The sequence below is a fragment of the Eufriesea mexicana genome, unplaced genomic scaffold, assembly GCF_001483705.2.
Source record: "Eufriesea mexicana isolate 0111107269 unplaced genomic scaffold, ASM148370v2 scaffold3780, whole genome shotgun sequence".
In the NCBI taxonomy this organism is placed as follows: Eukaryota; Metazoa; Arthropoda; class Insecta; order Hymenoptera; family Apidae; genus Eufriesea; species Eufriesea mexicana.
The window spans coordinates 1,164,593-1,190,145 of record NW_016911795.1 but is presented as its reverse complement, the minus strand read 5'-3'; the positions used below and the strand labels follow the sequence as shown (position 1 = coordinate 1,190,145).

The window sequence follows — 25,553 nt, the reverse complement described above, 5'->3', positions numbered from 1 at the left end:
GGACGTTTTCGCAGATGCAGGTTGGAAAAACTGGCATAATGGGATGGAAAACGTGAATTGCTCGGCATAACTGCGCGATTGGAACGCGTACGTGTCGCCTGGCGGCAGGTGTATCGGTGAACGACGCCTCCCTCGTCGTTTACGTGATACGAATTCGGTGATCCGGCGACGTTCCCGGAATCTCTTCCCGAGGAGAATATTATTTCTCCACTCGGACAAGATACAGGGGGGGAATAAAGCATAGGAACACGATGGGCGGGGAATTGTTCACGTAGGATCACGCTGGCCGTTCGCCAGTGTCGCCTTTTGTTCCCGGTTGCACGCGACCAGCCTCTCGACTCGATACGCGTCGCAGAAATGCTAATGCCCGATAGGAATGCGCTTCTGGTACTCCAAGACCACGGGACCAAACGACCACACACCGATAGGAGCTCTCTGAGCGTCGTTTGCCGAATATTTTCGCCAATTTTTGCCAAATTTCCCTGTCATGCCTCCATCTACCTCCTGTCAGTTTCGAAGCCTCAGCGATGATCGATAGCGAAGATTTTTTGGGTGCTGACAGAGATTTGTCAAAACGGGATCACACCTAGGTGGGTTTAGGCCGAGTTTGGAATTTTTTTTTGTTAATTTTAGAATATTTTTTTGGATTGAAAATTTGCTTCGTATGATACGATTTATAGATACTATGAAGGGCTAGTTTATTCTAGGGATTATTGGGGAATTTTTGTTCCGATTGGGGAATGTTTCGCGATGTCAGCTGGTTAGTCGAGATGATAGTAGCTCGGTGGTATTGTTTCACAACGGCGACTCGACGATCGATCGTTTAATCGATTTGACCCGACGTGATCGCAGCCAATTGATTCGGATGACGCTGGTTCGTCGGGCCGTGAGCCTCGTGGCCAGTCGAATCGATCGTTGCGTAACCGTGTCAAAAGTAATGCTGATACATCGCCACTCTGTCCTGGCCTACATATCTTCCGATGTGACAGACTTCTCACAGAGATTCTCCCGAATTTCTGTGACAAGAGAGGTTGCAAGTAGCATCTTTCGAAACTAACGATCTCGAAATTAGCCTCTCGTGTCCGTGACACGAGATGCCTCAACGCGATGTCCTTAATGCGACGATCCGAGAGATAACCCTGCTACATGTCGAGATGAATTCTCATTAGGTCGCGAAATATCTCGTTCGAGTGTCATGGAGTAGAAATCAGATGCAGAGGCTTCCTGTTCACGAGTGGGTTAAGGGTATACTCTAGTCTAGAAGTAAATATTTTAGGTGCAATTTGGGATTTTTTTTTCAAGAACCATATGGACATTATTGTGTCGGGATTCGTGGCATGATTTTTACCTATACTTAAGGAGTATGCGCTATTTCTTTCACGAAAAAATATTGAAAATTGTCGAAAATACAGCTAGTTTAGTAGGGCCCCTCGGAATTGGTAGCTCTGTCCTGGACGATTCGAATGGAAGCTAGAGTCCGAAGCCCCAGAGAGCTAAAGACCAAAACTGTTCGAAGGCTTTGACAACTGGAATGGATGCTGCACAAAAAATCGCGCGTTGTGCACGGGGCCTAATGTCATACGAACGCATTCGAGTGGATCGCACTTGTTCAGAAACGGCGCGAGTGCGTGTCGCCATTTGCAAATCCGTGGCCGGTGCACTCCTCCCGTATGCACCGAAACTGGTTTGCACCTGATACCGGCTTCGCGATCGAATGACGCGTTTCAATGCGTCCTCCCTTCTTCCTCCTCTTCCTCTTCTTCTTCTTCTTGCCCCCTTTGCGCCGTCCCAGTTCCTCTGCTCCTTTTCTTCTATTTCTTTTTTCGTCCCCTCCGGTCGTGCTCCTTTTTCCACGTTCACAAAGATCACGCGAGCTCCCCGCCCGACCCTTTCATTTGTTTTTTGCCAAACAGCCCTGACGAATTCGTCCGGACGCGTCCGTTGCACGTGGAAGCACCGCTGGATGCCTTCGCGTTACGTTCGTTGGGAAAGCTGAACGCGGCTGCGATAAGTTACGCGCGTCGTGGCGCTAGTTGTCGCATTGGGCCGCGCTGCGGGCTACCGAACGTCTACGTTTCTCCTTCGATTATCTCGTAAGCTTCTCGAGTGAATTATCTGAATTTATAACACCATTTTCCGATGTTAAAATGTTATATGTAATATTTGTATTTAATTGGCTGCACTGTAATGCATAGAGACAAGTCAAAGTTCAAACTGCAATCAAATGAAGTTGGGTCTTCGTTTCTTTCTAATTAAAATAGCATTTCTTCGTGATTTAATATTTCCCGATGGTGTCTATTATCAGAACTAGGTTTACTGTTAAGATAACGAAGAAACAAGTATGGAGTCCTTGATAGATTGATCAGTATAACCTAAGAGACCTGAGTCTTCAAAGTCCCTGCATCGATCGCTTAGTATAATCATTTCCTTCGTCATGCGTCCGTCAAATCCCAGTTTCAGAGAAACATTTACCCAGACATTGGTCCATCGAGCGTCCACGTGATTTCATCCTTCCCTCTAATTTTCCCGGGCTCTGAACAACGCAGGCTATCTACTTACCTCGCAGCGGTCGTAAACCGCGTTTCTAAGATCGCGTTTCCTCCACACTCAGCTGGAAGGATTGCTTTCCCGGTCCGTGTCGCAACGTGCGCGTTGCGTTTGCGCAACCGCCTCGCTCCATAAACAAATCGCACCGCTATCAGCGTCGGATAGTTGCCGGTTTATAGGCGGCGTGTGGTTAATAGCCGCGAAGTCGTTCGGCCGGCTGCTAGAGCAGATCGAAATGACGCCAGCCGACTTTCCGTACACGCTGGCGAATCGCTCGCGGGACTCCAACCGTGAAATCGTTAAGCGTCGGTATTTTTCTTTATCCGAAGGAACGTGCTAAACCTTGAATCAAACGCGTTAGATCATAATCGCCGAATGTATTCGAGAATTTGTTTCTGAAATCCGATTCAGCTTTTCCAATTTACGATTCCGATCTTTCACCCTTGCTACTTTCATTTTATTACCTGGCATGTGCTTCGAGTCTTGGATTCGAGCAATAGTCAAGCGTAAATTAGGGACAAAGATGGAAGGTGTCTGTCAGGCATACTTGCAGTAGAACAGGTGGCTATAAGCGTGACTATAAGGGTGACTATAAGGGTGGCTATAAATGTGACTATAAGGGTATCTATAAGAGTGATTATAGTCACGTATATGCTTCATTTTAAATTTATATATCTGAAGCATATGTTTGGTCTTGGATAAAATTGGAAGGTGCCTGACAGACGTATTTGCAGTGGAACAGGTGACTATAAATGTGACTATAGTCTACAGGGAGACTATAGGTGACTATAGGTGACTATAGATGACTATATATGACTATAGGTGATTATAGGTGACTATAGATGACTATAGGTGACTATGCACTAGAGGTAATTATAGTCATCCGATAACGAGTGTATGATCCCCTTGCACTTTTAGGTTATGTGTTTCATTTTAGATGTACATATTTCAATTTAAACAAACTTTTGTTACAAACTATACATCGAAGATACTATTGGGATCTTATACAAGCGTAAATACGATATCCGTAGAATTTCTAGTTATCTGAGAATGAAAGATGACGATATTCATCTGTCCGGACCCTCCTAGCCTATCATATAGTATCTCCAACGGATAAAGGTTGCAATGGTTTGTAAAAACAGAGCTTCGACATTGTCTCGACTAGACAGAGACCACCTTGACCAATGAAGTCGGGACCCTCGCAAGCCACCCTTTACGTTGGTCCGTCCCACGCGAAAACATGGTCCACGACTCTTCACCGAATCGTTTCGAAGAAGGGACGCAAAGGCAGCGTCCTGGCGGTTAGCCAGTGATAAAAAGTTCCTCGAATCCCCGATAAGGTGGAGTGGTGTGGTCCGATCGCTGCTCCCGCCGGATATGCTCCAGTGCTTTTTACCCCGTTCCCGTATCTTTAAAGACAGACGGAGAGCCGACGTATACATGTCCTCGCATGAATGATTCCATTCAGCATCGGTTGGGCGGACGAACACGGCGACACGGTGCTCGATGAATTCGCGAGATTGCATCGACAGATTCAGTTCCTCGGAACTACGCCCCTCTTATCTCGCTGCGTATGTACATACCCGTGACTCGACTGTCGACTGATTAGGGAATAAGGCATAAGATTTGGAAGATTAGGAGAAATCAGAGATTAAACTTTGGCAATTAGCAGTGCGGAGTACTGGATCTAGATGACGATCATGGTCGAGATGAATCTATGGTGGTCCAAGTGATCATGATTCAATGAGGACAGATTTTGGTACCAGGGGCCTACTGATCTATTGCTTGTTGGCTTAGAAACTTCTGTTTTTGAGGATTTAGCGACGGATGCAGAAGGATAGTAATGAATGTTCGTTTAGGTCTATGAGAAACTTGGGTCTGAGTAGAATATTTCGATGGTCCTGGAGCATTCTGGACGATTCAGTGAGAAAAGATTTTGGTACCTAGGCTACTAGGTCTACTGATCTATTGCTTATTAGCATAGAAACTTTTGTTTCTGAGGATTTAGCGACGAAGGTGAAAGAATTGCAGGCAATGTTCAGTTAGGTCTATGAGATACTTAGACTTGCTGGTGGTCCAAGTGCTCATGATTCACTGAGAAGAGATTTTAGTACCTAGACTGTCAGAAGCCTACCGATCTATTGCTTATTGGCTTAGAAACTTCTGTTTTTGAGGATTTAGCGACGGATGCAGAAGGATAGTAATGAATGTTCGTTTAGGCTTATGAGAAACTTGGGTCTGAGTAGAATATTTCGATGGTCCTGGAGCACTTTGGACGATTCAGTGAGAAAAGATTTTGGTACCTAGGCTACTAGGTCTACTGATCTATTGCTTATTAGCATAGAAACTTTTGTTTCTGAGGATTTAGCGACGAAGGTGAAAGAATTGCAGGCAATGTTCAGTTAGGTCTATGAGATACTTAGACTTGCTGGTGGTCCAAGTGCTCATGATTCACTGAGAAGAGATTTTGGTACCTAGACTGTCAGAAGCCTACCGATCTATTGCTTATTGGCTTAGAAACTTTTGTTTCTGAGGATTTAGCGACGAAGGTGAAAGAATTGTGATGTTCAGTTAGGTCTCGGCAGAATATTCCGGTGGGCATGGAGCACCGAGGTCGAATTCGCAGGGTCTTCTTCGACTTTGTTCTCGAGGAGAGCGTCTTGGCCTGCGCGGGGCACACTTGGAAGGCAATTTCTGTTATCAATGTAATATTCTGCAGCGAGAGGCCCCGGAAATGGCTCGTTGACTCTCGCCGCGCCGCTCATTGCTACATCCGGCACGATGCTTGCCGGTACACAATATAACTTGATACACTCGAAAGTGGAACAAAAGAGTTCCACGGAAGGTTTCGTCTGAGCTCACGTGCGGACGTGGCCGCAAGACTGATTGCCTTCTCCCTTGAGTTTAGGGGGCTCCTGGTCTCGTCTGCATCAGGATTTTCGTCGATCTGCGTCTTTTCTAACTCGTTTGAGTTTTTCATAATCTTCTTAATCTTAATCATTTTTAATCTGCCAATCTCAAATTAATTTATTCATTTCGTTCGATTTTATTCAATCGATTTTAAATCGATTTATCGATCGCACACGCAGCGAAACTTGTTTGGCTTTCGGTATTTTAATTTCGAATTGATTTATTTTGCAGCAAGATTTCTGGTAATATTCTTCAGGAATGATATTGCTTCGATGAAGCATACTATTTACTACTTTATCCCTTGCTAGTGTCATGTGCCTTGCAAGTTATCCGCTTATGCGATACCACGGGATACAAGATACAAGACGACGCAAGCAAATATATACCTAACCGTGTATCCATATCTCAAACTTTATTTGCTTGTGTTCTCTTTTATCTCTTCATGTCAACACTAACTCCGTTTATCACGATTATTAATTTTCACATGCTTCCAGTGGAATTAAAAATTCGTTCCCCGATGCTTTTAATGATATAAAAAAATATATATTTTAATTATAAAATATATAGAAAGAGTAATATATAAATGAGCCAAATTAACTCTACTTTTTGAAAAATCTGAAATATAAAAAGTTATGACTATACCAAGTGCTTTGACACTTCAGTTTAAAATTTTTCAAAAAGTGGAGTTAATCGATTTGTGCAGTGAACGGCTGAAATATAAGTAAATACGTGTACATTGAATATTTCTCAGTTTCGATCATCCCTTGGCCCCGCTTTGTTTTAAGCACCGCGATAAGTCTCGATGCGCCGCTTCGAAGTTACGAGGGTGGCGAAGTCCCGTTGTCTTCGGCAACAAAGTTGCAGCTATGACTGCCGGATAACTATTCTCGAGACCCTCCTATCGTACCCGATGCCGGCCCGTGTTGAACTGCCGTTATGAGTCGCGAAACTTGGCCAAGCACCTGCACCCTGAACCCTGCACGAGCATTTCGAAATCTTCAACACCCGACGAGAGTTTACGGTGAAAACTCGTATCGTTTTAACTTTTCCGTATTTCTTTAGTCACAGTGGAGTATCCGGGAGATATAATCCCTTGCCGAATATATTTTAACAGCGAATTACCATCTCCGAAAAAATTTCCCGTCCGGAGATTTTTAAACCACGCAAAAGTTAGAATGTAGGAATTATTTCAACCCGCTGCTGTGCTACTATTGTATCGTATCGTGATATCGCAATTTTATTTGACATAGATACGTCGACGTAGCCACGTTATCGATCTGAACGTCGCAACGGATTGATTAATGGTTAAAAAATATAACAGGTCGTTCTATGGTGCAGAACATTTTTAAGTTCAAATTCAGTTACGGAAACATTACACGTTGATAAAATGATGGTTAGAAATAGGCGTGATAAGGAGAAATGTTTATTAATGTACTAGGAGAACATTAAGATACATTTATACGTTTACCGCTACAAGCGGTGCAGATGTTTTCCGTCGGGCGGCCGCTACTCGACTGACGGAATTCGGCGGTTCCCCCACCACTCCTAATTCCCTCACCTTTCGCGAGCATCGATACGAATGGTTGCAGCGTACGAAAGCGACGCGGTATAAAACTACCGCGAAAGCGAATAAATCTCTTTCTCCCGTCGACTGCATCGACGTTGAAGAATGTTGGTGTAAAAAAGAGGAAAAGAAAGGAAGGAAAAAATGAAACAGGCGTGATTTAAAACACGACACTTTTTCCGCGAGAAAAGCGAAAGGTTTGACGTGGCATGGAAAGGCGTGGCCTGTTCCGTTTGAAGGGCGTTCGGTGGAATAAAACGACGGAATGAAGTCGCGGGTTGATCGGGACGCAATCGTATCCGCGTAACAAAATATCCCCGAGGTCGAGGAGAAAGAAAATCTTGCGGTGGCCGCGTAAGTCTCTGGCCTTATTGTGTGTATCGGGTGTCCAGAAGTTCGACGTCCAGGACCGTTCATTCTGCTCTCTTTTCCTCGAAAAGAAACCGTATAGTCCACGACTCCCTTGCGCCGCTTTTATCATCCCTCTGGCCTCGAATCTCTGTCGAAGAATCGGTCCAGGAGTCGTCGCTGTTTAAAGGACCTATCGAATGGTGGGCGGTGGTGGGGGTTGGCGGCGGGTGGACATTAAGGAGGGGACTTCCGTTGGCCATTCTTCGTGGCCTGGCTCCTCTCGAAAGTTTTAGACGTCTCGCTGTCTTTGTGTCGGTATTTCTCTTCGAGTGGCCTCCCTTTGAAAACTTCGTATAGTTGGCTGGTGGCCAGGAGATCTGACAGACGGAAGAATCGTTCGGCGACGCGTTTATCGCAGATGGTCGATCCCCTATCGTACCACTTGACTCCTGGGACATGTCTCTCGTGTTCTTCTCTACTTTGGTGATCTTAGTATGCCGAAATATTTTATCGCGTTTTATTTTAGAATATCCAATTGGTCTTGGGGTATTTTCAGAGACATCTGTCTTAAAAAAGAAAAGAAAAAATAATGTTACAAATCCATTCAGGTTCTAAATTAAAGTATCACGAGATTCAGCTGAACGCAGAGGGTTAATCAGAATTTCCTCGATCCTAGGTCTCGGAATTCTCGCATGATTCCCCGATGGAAATTTTTCTCCATCGACCCAAGATTTAAACCGAGCGATCCTCGAGGTGCACCAGGCCCGGTTATAGCGTTTCAGGATAGTTGCCGCGCCGGGCCCCAGTTTAATAATCAATAATTTCCCCCGTGGGGCCCCGGGGCTGCACGTGTACGGACCGTGCCGCGATCGTGCCGACCGCACGGGATAGTTATGTCCCTTGGTCCTGCATTCAACCGCCTCTACGTCGGACAATAGTTTTGCAGGCCTCGGAGTGACTCCCTTCGAAAACTCTGCCCGGTCTTTATCGTCGTCGTTTTATTTGACAAACAACGCCCGAGGTGTGCACACTTCCTCCAGGGAACAGGGGCCGGCCCGTGGGCCGATTTTCGGAATTTTACGACAGTGTGCGTGTGCTATCTTTCTGTAATATTAATACGGAAACAGGGTGCGTGTGGCGTTTCGAATGTTGCGCGGGGAAACGCTGCTGTCGAGGTCGCGGAGCTACAATATGGCGTCGTACGTGCATAAATAATTATTTCTCATCTGTCGCGGAAAATTCACGGACAATTTTTCCATAATAATTTTACAATATAAAAATTTTTACCGTTTCACGAGATATTTTCTTTAATTTTTCTCCAATTTGAAAACTAGAGTTTGCGATTTTTTTAATAATTATTTTATAGTATAAAAATCGGCGGAAGGTTCTGGAATTTTTTATCCTCTCACAGTATATTATATTTTCTTTCATTTCTATCCAATTTGAAAAGAAGAATTTGCTATTTTACCGATAATTTTGAAAATATTAAAAGCTTCTAAAAAATTAATTACTGATCAAGCTAAACTTCCACTTGATTTCAACGTAAACCAATCCAAGGTAAAATAAGTTTCGCCATGAACAGCATAAATTATTATGCATCATTCAAAATTGTCATAATCGTTCCTGTAAATGACAATCATATCTTCCCTATGGTAATTTTATTCATATTCGTTGTACGCGTGAGGATTGATTAATTACTGCTCGTAATTGGAATAAAGAAATAATTAATTACGTGGATGGCGAGCAAACCGCAAGTGAGGAGAAGACAGTGGACGTGTGGATTGTTGGATGACTAACGATTCGTTGGCCCTTAGTCACTAGAAGAGCCTGGCTGATAAACGCAGACCAATTTCAGAGTCCAAAAACAATTGACTCATTCCTACTTTCACTAAGGGCCAATCTTCATCTTCACCCCAGTGAAAACTAACATTATATAAACATCTACAAAATTTACGAAAGGTCAGTTTTCAGTCTTTCCTCTCCGCAGACTTGTATTTTTCGTTGCTAGAACCCGTATTGTATATTAAAATCCGGGTTCCAACATTGTTGTCCACGTTGATTTCGAAAGACAGAGGCCGAGAAGGAAGTTCCGTCCGACTTGGCGAGCGGAAATCGACGATGAGCGAGATCTGGTTGCGATTCCAGCGATTAAGCGACACTTCCGGTCCCCACCGGGCACACCTGTATCTGGTGACTAAATCGGCTGCCGTCTGCAACATGTTACCTCTCTTTTCTTCCTCTTTCCTTCCTTCGAGTACTAATTGTCCTCGAGCGTTTCATCGGATACTGTCCAGTTTGTCGACATCGCGATAGTTGATCGTCGAGTGTAATTAACGTAATTATTATCCTACTAATCTTCGAGCTTGGGATTCCTCTTTGAGCGTAATTATCAGTAGCGACTGATTGGAAAATATAAATCGTTTCATTTACGGGGCAGAAATTCAAATTTAATAGCCGAGTGACCGTGGAATGCCGTACTACTCGAGGGTAAAATTTCAAACGATCTCGTAGATTCGCGTAATTAATCGAGATCGTTCTCCACGCGATTTGATCACCGTGATCGGCGGATTTCGTTATCGCGAATTTCAGTGGCGATGAAATACGCGTTGTACGTGCAGGTATGTTTTAGATGAAAAATTTTAGATAATAACGCGATTCGTGGAATTTTGATGTACTGTCGAGACGAGGTGAAATAAATTATCATTCGTATCTTGTTATCTTTAATATTAACTTAACGCTTTGCACTCGAGAGGCTCTCTTCAGTCGCCATTTGATAAAATTTCGAAGATCGATATTAATTAATATATCAAATTTAAGATAATGTAACGGTATGCGTGGTATAGAAATCAAATAGTTCTACATGTTAATTATTATACAATTTCTTATTTACTGCTGGAAAAAATATCGTTAACTTTATAGCAGAAAATCTTTGAACTCCTACTCATCTTTGGCCGAAAAATCGTCGAGTGCAAAGGGTTAAAATTCATCGTAAACGGTCGTAAACATAATGGAAAAAGTGATCCGAAATTTTAAATTGAATACTGTTAGAAATTTCTCGAAATTATTTCGAATCTTAAATAAATAAATTTTCTTTCATGAAAAACCGAAATCGATCTCTCACTATTCGCAAAAGCTGTCCTAATTTAATTTCCATGCGTCGAGATCGATTTCGTATCCTTCCTCTCCAATTTCTCGCAGTTTCAAAATACGAAGTAATGCTTCGAAGCTTTGAATTCTGCAAACGTGGAATTTTCTTGGGATTTCAGAGGGTCTGGCGGATTCGATTTTCCGAGGAAGCCAATTTTTAGTATTCTTTGACAAAAAGCGTTGGATCCTGGAAGGTTCACGAGGTAGCAGGTTGCTTTGAATTGGCAAAGGGGTCGAATCGAGGTTCCAATCGGTAGCCAGCGATAATGGAGCGAGATTATTCGAGACGGCTCGTTACCGTTACAAATCGAGGCGAGCGATCGGATTCGCGCCGGATGCGAGCAACAGGTGAAATTACACGTAGAGAAAATTGCCGATCCTCGGTTTCTCCTCTCTTCTCCGCCTTTTTCTTCGTCCTTTCTTTATTTTTTTTTACATATCCCATTGGGATTTGCATTTGCGACGAACAGGTCGCCGCGACAGATTGCCACTTCGACGTGACCGATTTTCGATTCCTTCGATTGATTACGTCGTGCAACGCGATTTCTGGCAGCTTCTTTCGAGATTTTTACATTTCCGGAATTTTGGATACTATTTGGTAATAGTTGCAGGAAGTCGGGTCAAACATGGTTATCACGTGCGAGAGACGTGGTTCGTAGACGTAACCAACGTAAACATCACGAGTCATTTCATGGTTAATTTTCGACGATGTTCTCCTGTCTCAGTTGCGTGTTATTCTTCGCCGCGTTCGGACGAAATTCGACGTGTGTCCGTTTATTTTCGTCGATGTTTTTCTGTCGGGACAAGTCGAGACTCGTCAGTTACGTGTTATTCTTCACCGTGCTCGGACGATATGGCTCGTGTGTGACTGTGTAACTTCGCTATTTCGTCATATCACGCGCCATCGGAACTTAAATCGTGAGGTAAGGGGTTAAGACGATTTTCCATTTAACTCACTAGCGCCACCACGGTCCATATCTCCAACGAACGTAAGTAACGTAAATATCGTACATATCGTTCAATTGATCCAAAATTTTATCGAATCGAGTTACTTTACCTTCAAAACTTGACGATCATTCCATCAACTATTTAATATCGCCCCCCCCTCCCCCCACCCCAAATTTCCTACCAAGAAAACAAAGTTTTTAAGTAAAATCGTTTCACCTAATTCGGTAGATTCAATACTACCTAACCGCGCATTTAATATCGAAACTGCAGAAGAAATGGCCGTGCTTATTTACGGAGCTGAAGAAACGAGCGGCGGAAGCCACGAAATAAATTCTTCGACTATAGTAGAATGGAACGGTCGTAATAAAAAGCAGCTGCGAAAGCAGGTCTCGTTGCGCAACAAAGAAACCACCGAACAATTGCTTTCGAGAAATTACAGATGGCCGAGGCCGATAGCGGCCTGCTCGTCCGCGGCGTGTCCGCGCCGGTTTAATTTCCTTCTCTGCAACTATCCATTTATAATCCCGGACGGTGGACGCACGAAGGCGATTGCCTTTACACGAACGGGTCGTGACCCCGGCACGGATCACGATTTAATCCGCCAGTCGTGAGCGCCACGCCCGTTTCGAGCGCGCGGCACACGTCAGCCCTGACCTTTTCGATAGCTCGACTGCGGATCGACCGATAACCGATCGATCGCGTTACCGAAAGTACCGAGTGCTCGATGAAACGCGCCAATCCACGTGATTGCAGCTGCGTCGCCGGTGGCGACCTCTGGTAACTCGTATTCCGGACATCCGCCATTTTCTGTTATATAAATTCAGTAAATAAGGTCATTTTATAAATCGCAGATCACGTACTAATTCAGTTTTATTATTACACTAAATCGATTTAAACGAATTTGAGGTTAGGAATTTAAATCGGTGTTAGTATTAGTATTACGAGTAATTGTGATTATTTCTTGTAGTCGAAGATTTTTTCCATGCAGGGAAGTAAGTCAGAAACAGTAAAAACTTGAATACTGTTGGCACGTCAAATTTCCCGCCACTAACAGGTTAGGATTGGTAGTTCTGTGACGCCGCTAGGTGGCAGTGCTACTGCAACGTGTTTACGTATAGCGTTATCACTCTTGTATATATTTTCCTCTCCAATTTCACTTCTAATTTTCGATAATGGGAGTTCTTTTTAAGACCCTTCTCGACGGATAAAAATATGCAAGAATTATTTCCTTCCTCAATTTTCGTCGCTAATTTGTTTCTCAAATATGGCCAGGACACCGAATTGCCTCCCCGGTCGATATTTCATTTCCCGGTCACAGTCGAGAAAAGTCGACGAGCGTGCACCGTTTCGATGGGAATCCGGTCGAGAACAATTCCCACAAAAGTGGTACGGGCCCAGTCAACCACCCCGTTTACTCTTCTGCACCCCTGTTTGCACACTGGCATTACGCACGTGTCGAAATGCAGCACGTGTCGGTGCACGCGTGGCTGAGCGTCTCGTCCCTTCGGAGGGCCATTGACACGCGTGGTTGACGGGGATTCCCACGACCGTGGGGCCACCTTGCGGCCGTTGCTAGTTATCGCCGGGCGATACCAGAGGGTTGCTCGTCCACCGAAACGCTCTTCACGCATCGTGATCGCGACTTCGATTTCCTTCGACCAGGTGTGTCGGCTAGCGACTGAGTTCAGTGCTCGATGACAGGGACTAGTTCCTTTTTAATTGAGGTTAGGTATTAGATCATTGGGAAAATTCACTAGAAAATGTGCGTACTTTCAGCAACTTTTTTTCACCGAAAGTATTTATTTGGTAATTTTAAAAACTACGAGGTGTTATTAAATGATTATAAGAGCGTAAAAAGAATTTTTCTAAATTTTAAGATACGTCGCAATTATATATTATATAGTCATAAGGGTGTATGTGTAGGGTCTAGGGAAATCTAGTAAAACAATGATTCGAACAATTTTCTTGATCTTTATGAACGTAGTTAGTCGATGAACCTTTAAAAATTTGGAAAAGTTGGAAATTGTTAAATCAATGTTTTCGCCAAAAAAATTTTGGATTATTTAAATTATTTATTTTGTTCACGTTTTAAGTTCATCGTTCAGTGTATGTAGCATACCGCAGGGTGTCCCAAAATTCGCGCAAGATTTGAATTTCGCGCCATTTGTGCTAGCAGGGGTGTTATGAAACAGCGATTTGAGGAAAATAAAAGAAATAAAAAGATGGAAATAAGGCGCGAAAAATTCTTATCGGCGAATCGCGAAGAAATGACACGTAATCGGGGAACGAGTTTGCGCAGCAAGCGCGTACACGGATTTCTTGTCACCGTTCGAGATCACCTCCTATAATTGGCAGAAATGAAACGGCGGTCGGAGCAGGTGTTGCCCCGCTTCTTTTCGCACCTCGAGAGGCCGGAGCCGTTAAAGCGGCGTCATTAAGTCGGCGAAAAAGTCGCCGTCGGTCCGTTGCCGATCCTCCGACCGGACTTTCGTGTATTAACCGCCTAATTGCGATCGTAAATGTCGTGAAAGTCGAGCGAAGAAAAAAGCGTTCGTCGTTTAATCGATTGATCGCCGTGAAACTCGTTCTCGCCTTCTTTCCAAATCGACCAGACGACGCGTCCACGACGCTTTCACGATCGCTCGATACTGCCTGTCTGCACCGGAAGTCAGCCGGCGAGACAGGGGACTCCCTACTGGGACGCGAATTTTTATTAATTTTCACTTCCCTTTTCGATCCGCTGCCGAATCGTAGGTTCCTTTCCCTTGCAAAAACGCTTCGATTGAAATGTCGAAAAATATGTTGCAGATAGTGAGAAACAGGTAGTCAGGATGTCTGTAAAATTTAAAGATGGTCCCGCGACGCGTTCGATGGTTAGAGTACGTTTATTGGAGATACAGGTCGTGGTGGCGCTAGTGAGTTATATAGAGCACGAGCCACGAATCGACATAACATTGGAATTTCTTATTTTTCATTATTGGGACCAAATCAGTGTCCCCTGAGACAGTTTCGCAAAACCCATGCATGGTATCTAATCCATTTTTGAGTTCGTTTCACCCGTTCAAAAAATAATTAAATAAAACTCTACCAATCTTCAAAATGAAAGCCAAAGACACAAAGCCTTACTCTTATCTCGAGAAATCCAACATTCTCAAGAATCTTTCTCACATCTACTCAAGATCCATCATACAAACATCGATCAATGATAGATTGTTCCTCCAAGTTGAAAATATATAGCCAAAAAATAAAAATACACGTTCCTCAAGAAATTCGATATTCTCACGAATCTTTCAGACCACAGATGTCTCGCAAACTACCCAATCGTCACTGGAATTTTTGGAAAGCACCTGAAAAATTCGAAAATTCCAGCAATCTCCAAAATTGAGAATGCGCACTACCCAAAGAGATAAAAATACAGGAGTAAGTTGTGAGAGAAACGGAATTTTCCCAAGAAGCGAATAGAAGCTCGGGAGAGACGCACCTGCGTCGGCCCAGTGGCGTACGGCTGCCCGCAAGAATTTTTCCCGTCGTCCATCAGCGTCGTTTATTCACGCACGATCGGCTGGACGGGAGACGCGAAGGCATCGGCAGGATCTGAGCCGCGTGACGACGGCGTGAAAGGGTAATTCGGTCAAGTTTGCGCGTCCGGCGCGCGTGGCCGTTTTACACGGCAATTAGCGGGCCAGGCACACCCACGACTCATTAGGCCCCTGGCTGGGTCTCGATGCCAATTTGCTGGCTCGTTGCTCGTGCACGCACGACTCGCAGCGTGTGCGCGAGTGGGCGGCCTGAGTTTCAAGGGCTCCCTTCGAGTCGCCACCCTCTTCTCCTTCATTTTCTTATTTTCTCATCGTCGGTCTAAAGACGTGTCTTCCTTAATTTAGCAAATTTTTTTGTTTCTTGACGTATTACAATTTTTGTAATTGGTATTTAAATATGACATAGGTGAGCAATAATAAGCGACCTCCACTCCTCCATTTTCTTATTTTCTCATCGTTGGTACACATACATGTCTTCCTTAATTTAAATAATTTATTTTTTTCTGGCAAATTACAATCTCTGTAATTGATATTTAAATATCATATACGTGGATGATAATAAGCGACCCCCTTCTTCTCCATTTTCTTATTTTCTCGTCGTTGATATAGATACGTGTCTTCCTTAATTTAAAAAAAAATTCTTTTTTTGACATATTACAATTTTTGTAATTGGTATTTAAATATGATATAGGTGGGTAATAATAAGCGACACCCTCTCCTCCATTTTCTTATTTTCTCCTCGTTCGTACATGTACCTGTCATCCTTGACTTAAAAAATTTAGTTTTTTAACAAATTACAATATTTGTAGCAGGTAGTCAGATATGATATACGTGGATGATAATGATAATTAGTGTTGTAATAAGATTGAGTACGTATATGACGTGGACACATGAACGTGACCATTTCAGCCATTTTGTTTTAGTCTTTAATAAATTCTTTTGGTTTCTAATAAATGTTTTATGTCTCAATATTTGTAGCAAAATAATTTTTCATTGGTTCTTCAATAATTAAATAATTTAAGGTAATCTAGGTGGTCAGATTATATATATTAGATTATATCTAGATAGTCAGATATAATGATCGCGGTGTTAATAATTTGGAATTATTTTTAGTCTTTAATAAATTTTTTTAGTTTCTAATAAATGTGTTATGCCCCAATATTTGTAGCAAAATAATTTTTCATTGGTTCTTCAATAATTAAATAATTTAAGGTAATAATTTCGAAAATTTTCAGTTTTCGTTTAAATTCGCAACCACCTCCTTTTATATCTGCCGCAGTTTCCTCGTCCCAAATTTTCAGCTAAATCTCTCGACTATTAACTACCCACAGGCGTGAATTCCTTCACGTAGTAGTCTCCTCGAATCATTTTAATCGTTTCAACCGCACACTTCGTTATTCGACGCCTCTGAACGAACACTATTCTTCAGCACTACTACAGAAAGTCGAGTAGTCCTCCATTTTATATTCGAGTTTTGTGAAACGTAATTAAAATGAACCAGAGGAACAGTTGGTTATCTTATTTCCCATAATTTTATTTTCACAATTTCCATTTTATTCCGAGTAAAATGAAACAGGTTTAAAACTCTACTTTCGGTATAATTTATGAAAATGGTCAAAAACTAAGAACAATTTTATAACGATATCATCTCCCAGAGGCAAAAAGTGGATCAATTCTTTTCGTTTCTATAATTTACACCAACGCTCAACATAACCTCCAATTCTCTGTTCAATCTGTGGTAATGGTTACATAGATTTTTAAATATATATATATTGGAATGAGTGGAGCAATTATGCATGGTATGAAAATGTCTAATGAATTCGGGTTATTGTGATAAATGAGTATGCGTGTAATGATCGAGGTGTCGTGTGAATTGTGTATGTTAATGTAATGTATGAAAGAAGAAAGAAAAAAAGGAGAGTGATTTAGCATACGTCAGTTGCAATTGAATTTTAACAGTGAGAAGACGTGTGTGAGCATGTGTTTGTGATAAACTAATTATACTTCAACCTAATACTTGTGTTTGATAATCTTCGTAATTAAATAAAAAATTGCTCTTATTCTTATTAAATTTCATCCATCAGCAACGCAATCTGACCCAAATCTAAAATAGGCATAAGACCAATGAATAAAACGTGTCTTCCTCGAGAGATAAAAAGTCAACCAATTCTTTTCATTTGCACAATTCATTCCGAAATATAAAACCGATTCGAAACGCAACATAACCTCTATTTCCTCATAACCTCAAACTCAAACTCATGCAAGACCCCACTTCCGGTTTAACCCTGCCATTATTAAATCGCGGAAGAATCGAAGGAAAGGGGTAAAGAAGACGGGAAGGGGAGAATCGGGGAAAGGGGCTTCCCCCTAGCGACTCTCGTTGTCGTGTGGTATTTATTAAGCGTTATGAACGCGTATCGCATTAAACAGTGCACGAACGGCGCGTGCAAAATTCGCGCGCAGCTTGTACCCGTAATCTGCATATATATTAGTCGGCGACGGGGCCGGGGGAGAAAATAAAAGCGCGAAGCCTCTTTCGATTTTATCCGGGCCAAGATCGAATCTCTCCGCTCGCCCCGTGGCTCTTAACGGCCGTATTAATGGGTCGCCGAATCCTGCGCGAAATTATCGCCGGGGAACCACCGCGCCGTTTTTCAATCGCCGATACTTTTAACCCGATCCCCCTGCCGATAGGGAATTAATAAGATCAATTACGATACGATATAAACGAACGAGCGGCTGAGAAAATATATGTTGCTCCTCGGAGGGAGTTAACCCTTTGCGCTCGACGATATTTTCGTTAAAGAAGAGTAGGAGTCCAAAGATTTTCTGCTCTGTAAAGCTGACGATATTTCTTTAAGTAGTAAACAAGAAATCGCATAATATAATAATTAACACGTAGAATTATTCGATTTCGATACCTCGCGCACCGTTACATTAGCTTACTTTTGACATATTAATGAAGATCGATCTTTGAAATTTTATAAAATGGCGAATGAAGGGCGCCTCTCGAGTGCAAAGAATTAAGGGTAGATAAAGATGGGATTAAAGATGGCGGACTATAGGTATTTCATTTTCTATTCTCACAGAAATTCACGCAGGATTCGAATCTTGCGTCATTTGTGTGGTTGACAGCGAAGGGAGAGGTACAGCATGACAGCTGACAGTTCGGGGTGACTGATTAAAACTGATTAAAATAAAATGAATATTAGAAGGGGATCATGGTACTAAACTTTTGAGACAGTTCCTATCCTCCATCTTAGTTTGGTTATTAACCTGTCTTCCCGCCATTTTCGCTACGCGCGACGCCACCTAACCTCACTTTTCCGGTTCCTCTTAACACTAGAATTACCAACCCAGTGAAAATGACTGGTCCCAGAATTTTCCTTTTTGCAATCACCGAGCACGTACACCTGCTTTAAGAATAAAATTGGTATCAACTCGTATTAAGAAAGAACTGTAATCGATATATTCACTCGTATTGATCGGTACCGCTGAAATTACTATAATCTGTGCACGTTATAGTTAGGTGCCCACTAAAGATCGGTAGTTCTAGTGTTAAAAATGTGCTACACGAAAGAACGTGTCTTCATTGTCGAGCAATATTTTCTTTTTCTTCATCTTTCCTTCATCTTTCATTCTCGCGTTGTGGTGCAAATAAATTCGCGAATTTTTTGGATTTCATTTCGAAGCAGAGGAAAATTGGAAAATTATGTTGCGATAGTGGAAAGATCGAATAAAGAGCTAAAAAAATGTGCAAAGTGCAAAGCGTTAAGCGAGTTTCTCGAGCGATCGGGATCATTAGACAGGGCAGTTTGGCGATACACCGGTGTTGGATGATGGATCGATCGTTGAACGCGGATCTATGCCGCGATCCACGGTTTCCGTCGCGAGATTTCGATCCATTAATATCCATAACGACGCGTCGATGGATATTAATGATCGATTCTAACGGATTCGATTGGCCGCGCCGAGAATCGTTTGGCTCGTGAAAAAGTGGGAGATTGATTCGAAGAGATGGCGTAGTGGTCTGGTGGAAATTCGTGGCCTAGGGAATTAGGAGTATTGAGAAATTTGGAAAGTGGGAATATCGAATTCTTGAGATATAAGGAATTTAACGGGGAATTAATTTATTAATTAATTAACGGAGAATTAGAGAGTGGGAAGTTTAGAAAAAATTAGAAAATAGGGATCTAGGGAATTTGAATAATTGAACACTCAAAGCATAGGGAGTTCGAAGAAACACGATTCTAAACTATAGAGTCTAGAAAAATAGGAAATTTACAGGCAGCTGTACAGGGACAGGGAACATGTATTACCCAACAAACTAGAATATAGGGACTTCGTGAAAAAACCCAAAACCCCAGAAATCCCCAAAATTAACTGATTCCCCAATTCCTTCTCAATACACCGACATTCATCCATCTCCACCAATCTTCTATTACAATTCCGAAGCCACAGATCCTGTACCTCTATCCGAAACTCACCCCCTGTCTGACTCTGTCCCAAACTCGGCGCCACTGGTCCCAAACGCTGCCTCGATCTGCTGGTCTCGCGTCACCCCGTGAAGGGTGGCGTATCGTTGCGGTTCACGCGGTAGATAGGATCGTGTCGGTATGGAGGAACCGTGGCTGGCCGTGGTTTCAGCCGAGCGCAGCCTGCGCCATTAAGCTGGAATTCAGGTGTATTAACGATGCCTGGTCTCGCGGCAGGTACGTATCGAGCGGCCGTGGCCACCCGGTAGCGCTAATGGCATGGCGGAACCGTTCGTTAGAGAGATTTTATTTCGCCTATCGTACCCTCTGTACGCCCGTTTATGCTCCCTGTCAGCGTGCCCCCTCCTCGCACACCCTCCCGCCGGGTCGGCTTCTGGGAAACGCCTGTTCGCGATTGCGTTTCGATGTCAGCCACTTTGCGAACGATAAGATGCATCTCGATTTTTCATTCGGCCCCTTCCACCCTCGGCTATTCGCGTTCCCCGTGTTAGGTCTCCCCGTTGTCGGCTGAGGTTTCTTCCTTATCGGGTCGAGTGGACGGGCAGACGTAATAACGACGGCTGATTAGCGAATAGGGGGATCGAGTTTTGATGAGTGAGTCGGTTTCTTGGTATCGGTTCGTTCTGGTTTCCGATTGGGTATTTGCGGCGGGTGGAACTGGAGCGCGGAGTGCTCTGGTGTACGGGTTTCCAGTGCGAGGGATTGGGATTAGTCGATTCTGCGTGCAGGGATATTTTCTAGAGTCGATTCCATGCGTGGGGAATTTTTTCCGACGAATTTTACGTGTCGGGGATTTTTCAAAGTCGTTTCTGTGTATAGGGATATTTTTTTCAAGTCGATTCCGCGCGTAGGGAATTTTCTAAAGTCGTTCCCACGTATAGGGAATCTTATCGAGTCGATTCTCCGCGTAGGGAATTTGTTTGAAATCGTTTCTAGGCATAGGGAATTTATTAAGGTCGATTAGCCGTGTAGAGAATTTTTTAAAGTCAATTCTAAGCATAGGGAATTGTTGTTAACGTTAATGCTATGCATCGGGAATCTTTCAAAGCCAATTATGTGTCTAGGGAATTTCTTAACGTCAATCCGACGCAAAGGCAACGGTGCAATGTTAATTTTACCCCTAGAGGGTAGGACACTCGTAATTCCGCACGTAGAAAATCACGAGATTCAATTCTACGCGTAAAAACTCTACGATTTAATTCTACGCGTGAGTAATCTTAAGATTCAATTGCACACGCGAAGAATTATCCATCAAATATCCCTGAACGAAGAATTGCGAATTCCTCGACAAATCCCCTTCGACCAAACCACACCTCGCCATCTATCCAATCTCATTTAAAACATACTTAGTACGTTCCTTTCGTCATCACTGACATTAACATCCATCAACTGCCGTCCGAAAAATTCCCTAGCCCAACCGACAATACCGATCCAAGACTCCAGGACAGTCTCTTTAAATCCACCTATGTCTCCTTGTTCCAGATGGTTCTGCCACTTCGACGACGATAATTACGTGAACGTTCCCCGCCTGCTGAAACTCCTGGACAACTACAACCCGAGGGAGGATTGGTACCTGGGCAGGCCCTCGATACCGGCACCCTTGGAGATCATCAGGCAGGGCCCGGAACCCTCGAAGCGACCGGTGAGTTTTTCCACACCTATCGACCCCAAACGAGACCACCTTCGGCTTTTTGCCATTCCGCGAAAGAAACGAGGGACCAACTGTCCCAACCACGACAACCCGTTTAACCAGTGGAAATCAGCCTTTAGACCACCTCGATCCAGTCTAGGGAATTAATCCATTCGCTTCCTCGTGGCGGTTTTTCCGAAAGAAACGGGGAAAAAGAGGAATGGAAGTGACACCTCCAAGGTGTTGCCTCCAAGTCCTCTGCCGGTCATCGAATCAGCCGACTTCCGGCCTAGCCGTGGAATTCCTTCCATTTTCGTCGCCACGGGACCTCCGGCTAGCTCGAGATGGTCGATGGAGACGGTAATGAGTAGCGTTCTGTTTTTTACTCCTGCTCGACGGATAGAGGCGTGAAACTAGCTTTTTCGTGCGTCGCGGGAGGTCTCTACCTGGGTCGGGGATCCTCCTCAGGGACGGAAGTAATGACGCGGAGAAGCAAAGGCTGAAAATCGAGGTCGGCAGATTCCCTAGGTGTGGTTAGATATGGGGATTTTTGGCTACTCCTAAGAGTGTTGCAATTAGAAGCTGGTACATTTAGTAGAATTTTTCGTGAAAAGATTAGGCGAGTTTTATCTAGGTGGGAACTGTATGTGACTTATGGTTGGATAATTATGGATGCAGGATTTGATTTGGAAGAATAGAAGATGCGGAGAAAGAACGTAATAATTTAATATTCGCCTTAAGGAGCGAATAAATTAATTTGTAAAGATTGGGTGGGCGGGAAGATTAGAGCATAAAATAAGCGTTATCTAGAGAGTCTAGGGGAAAAGGCATTCGGCGGTGGGGTGAAGAAATTCGGCAGACAGGAAGAGTGTATCGTAAAATATTCGTCGCGGAGGGAAATTGCGGTAAAAAGTATTCGATGGAGGGAAATTGGGGAGGAAGATATTCGGTGCATAGTGAAATTATTGCCTCGGCTGCGGTGGTAAAAAACAGAGGGCGGTGAAAAAATGCAGCAGCCGGTGGCGGAATTCTGTTGCACGTTTTCTTGCCTGGGCGCGGAAGGAAGCGAGTTACGTCACTATCCGCCGGTCTTATCGAATTTATGCATCTGGGAGGAAGCAGCCGCCGCCTGTAGCCGTATTTTCCAGTTTGCGAGCTTAAACTGAATCCACGGCTGTTGCCTCGCTCCTCAGGGGTGGCTCTCTGACGAAGGAGGTTCTTCTTTCTTTTTAATACTTACCCCGTTCCTTCTATCAATTTTTCATTCGCGAATTCATTTGCCGGACCATCCATCTTTTACCCATTTTCTTTCCAAAAATTTTCTTATTTTATTCTTGTTATTTACAAGCCAGTATAGCCTCTTCTTATTTTATTTTTATTATTTATTATCCAATATAGGGACTTTTCATTTCACTTTTATTATTTAGCGTAGCCAGCCTAGGGACTTTTTATTGCACTTCTATTCTTTATGAGCCAATATAGGGGCTTTTTATTTTACTTTTATTGTTTATGAGCCAGTATAGGAACTTTTTATTTTATTTTCATTATTTACTAGTCGATACAGGGACTTTTTATTTCACTTTTATTATTTATTAGCCGGTATAGGGACTTTTCATTATACTTCTACTATTTATAAGCCAATATAGGGACTTTTTATTTCACTTTTATTATTTATAAGCCAATATAGGGACTTTTTATTTTACTCTTATTATTTATTAGCCAGTTTAGAGTCTTCTTATTTTATTCTTATTATTTACTAGTCGATATAGGAATTTTTTATATTATTTCATCTCTGCCTGTACTTTATTTTTCATTTATTTTCATTTTATTTACTCGATATACACGCAACTAATTTCTTATATTAAATTTAATTGAACATCACAATATGTATACGTAATTCTGAATTATTTGTGAGGTTAGGATCGACTAAGTATAGTAGACATGTACGTGCACCTATCGCTGTTAGTGTCATCCGTAATAAATTATCGCGAGGATTTATTCATTTTCCTTTTTTCCCCAAACTTGGGTTACATTTTATACTTTTCCTTTCCCGAGTCGCCTGTTGGACGTTTCATATCCACTTGCAAGATGGCAGAGCTTTTTACCGGTGGATCTCGTCGAGTCGAGCCGTGAAATCGCGATTTTCCTCGCGAGAGACGCGTCTCGTATCTCGGCTAGTCAATTTCCAGGGCTTCTTACACGCCACCCTTTCCCTTTCTCGTCCAGCGAAATTACTCGAAAAGCTCGGAGAGACCGTGAAGCGTGTCCATCGCGAGCTCCAGCTGTGCTTCTCGCTGCAATCCTACTCGGTTCTACGCGAATTCTCGTGGGTCGTCTTTCATTCGGGGTATCGAGATTGAAATTAATTTTTTGAACCCTTGTTAACACTTTCATGGTGATAAAAGCTGTCCCAAAATGCACGCAAGAAGTAATTTTGATCGAATTTGATAGAATATTGATAAACTTTTATTATCTTTAAAATATTGCTCGACAACGAAGATGCGTAGCGATCATTTTTAATCACCCTAAATTGTCAGCTATCACGCTGTCTTTTTTCTTTCGTTGGCAACAGTTTATCGCACGAATGGCGCCAAATTCAAATCTTGCGTGCATTTTGGGACATCCTGTATAATATTCTTACCCCCCCATATCCCAATATTCTAGTAATTATACTCTATATACATTTACTATATTAATACTCCAATGGCTCACTATACACTCGCACACACGTAAACCATCTAAACAAATAGATAAATAAATACACAAATACCTAAATAAATAAATAAATACACAAATACATAAATACATAAATAGAATAAAAGACTAATAGAATAATAAATATATAAATACCTAAATAAATAAATACAGGAATACATAAATAATTAAATAAATAAATAAATAAATAAATAAATAGAATAATAGGGATTATTCGAAGAAGAGTAAATAGGAATACTCGAGTGACTCACCACACATACACACGAAATGCACACATGCATATTGGTATCTCTCAGCCGCGAGTCCCCCGCGTCTCGAATGGCTGACGCTCAGACCAGGGCACAGAGTGGAGGCATCGCGATCAAAAATCGATAAAAGGCCTGTCTTACCAGCGAGACTCACGAGATACACGATGCGATTTGGATTCCGCGAGATATGATCGGCCGGGCCCCCGGCAGCAGCCGACAGGTAAAACGGGGCCCGCGATCTTATCTCACGACAGTGTCATGCTATAAGCCCATTAATCCTTTTTCCCTTGCCGAAAAAAAGAAACGAGTGAACGGCCGAGGGGCGGGGGAAATAAAAGGATCATCGTCGTCGGACGATGCCACGTCGACGAGAGAAAATAAATAAAACGAAACCATCACCTCCACTGCATTTATCATCCGCTTAGACAAATTAATAGCGGCTTTGATCCGACTGTCGCTGCCACGATGAATCTTTGAGGTTAGGATGCGACGCCCGTAGGAAATAATTTGCAAGGAACAGGAAAATTCAAGGAAACATAATCGAAAAATTCGATATTTTGTTTAAATATTATTTACTTCTGTATTTTATATTATTATTTATATTTATTTATAATTACATTTATAATTATATTATGTATAGGGTTAGGTTATGATATTTCAAATATTAAGGAATTGTACGAAAGAAAAATTCAATTTATAAATAAGGAGCGAAGTAGATTGGTTTTTGAGGTTAATTTTCTTGGTTATTTTTCCGGTCATATTTCCCTAGAGTTCTAGGGAAGAGTTCTTCGAGAGTTTCGATTCTTGGAGTACGTTTGCTAGGCGCAATTGCGATGGGGGAATATTTTTATACCGGAAGCTTGGCAGGTTTTTGTAGGAAAGAGGTTGGTGGATCATTGCCGGAGGCTCGAAAACGGAAACGAAATCGAAACCGGTAGTCTCGAGATGAAACGATAAATCTCGAGAGAGCGCGGAGACTCGGGCCAACATCCGTGGCAGGGAAGATTAAACGTTTCTTATAAGGACCGATCGCGGCCATTCATCAACCGGTCGCTTGATATCTCTTATTCTCTGATTTCTACTCCAGTCTCCCGCTCGTTACGCATTAATCGACCGTCCCTTTCCATTTTTCCGTCTTTCATTACCGGTGAGAGGATCCCGACGGTTATCATTCTATTAGGGTAGCTGATTGGAGTACTCGGCCAATCGCCTTATCTGCTAGCTAGGTAATAGACATAATTGCAGTTTCACGTTGCGATGGTGATTCTTTCATCCTTTTGAAATCTCGACTCTTTGAAAATATCGATTTTTTGGAAATTTCAATTATTTTGAGGTTTCGATCAATTATTTTCGTTTCTCCCTCTCTTCCGCTATCTTCCAACAGGGCCTACATTAATAATAACAATAGTGACCAAGTTACTGACAATTTAATAATAATTTACCTTGTCATACATAAGA

At 42.7% G+C, this 25,553-nt stretch overlaps 1 protein-coding gene across 1 annotated transcript in view; it reads left to right on the top strand.

Moving 5' to 3' along the window:
* The window catches only part of fng (Fringe glycosyltransferase), a 101,954-nt gene that overhangs the window by 20,736 nt on the left and 55,665 nt on the right, over positions 1-25,553 (top strand). Inside the window, exon 5 of the mRNA XM_017905289.1 lies at positions 20,985-21,144. Within this exon, the coding sequence (XP_017760778.1) occupies positions 20,985-21,144 (160 nt within the window). The remainder of the gene's footprint in view (positions 1-20,984; positions 21,145-25,553) is intronic.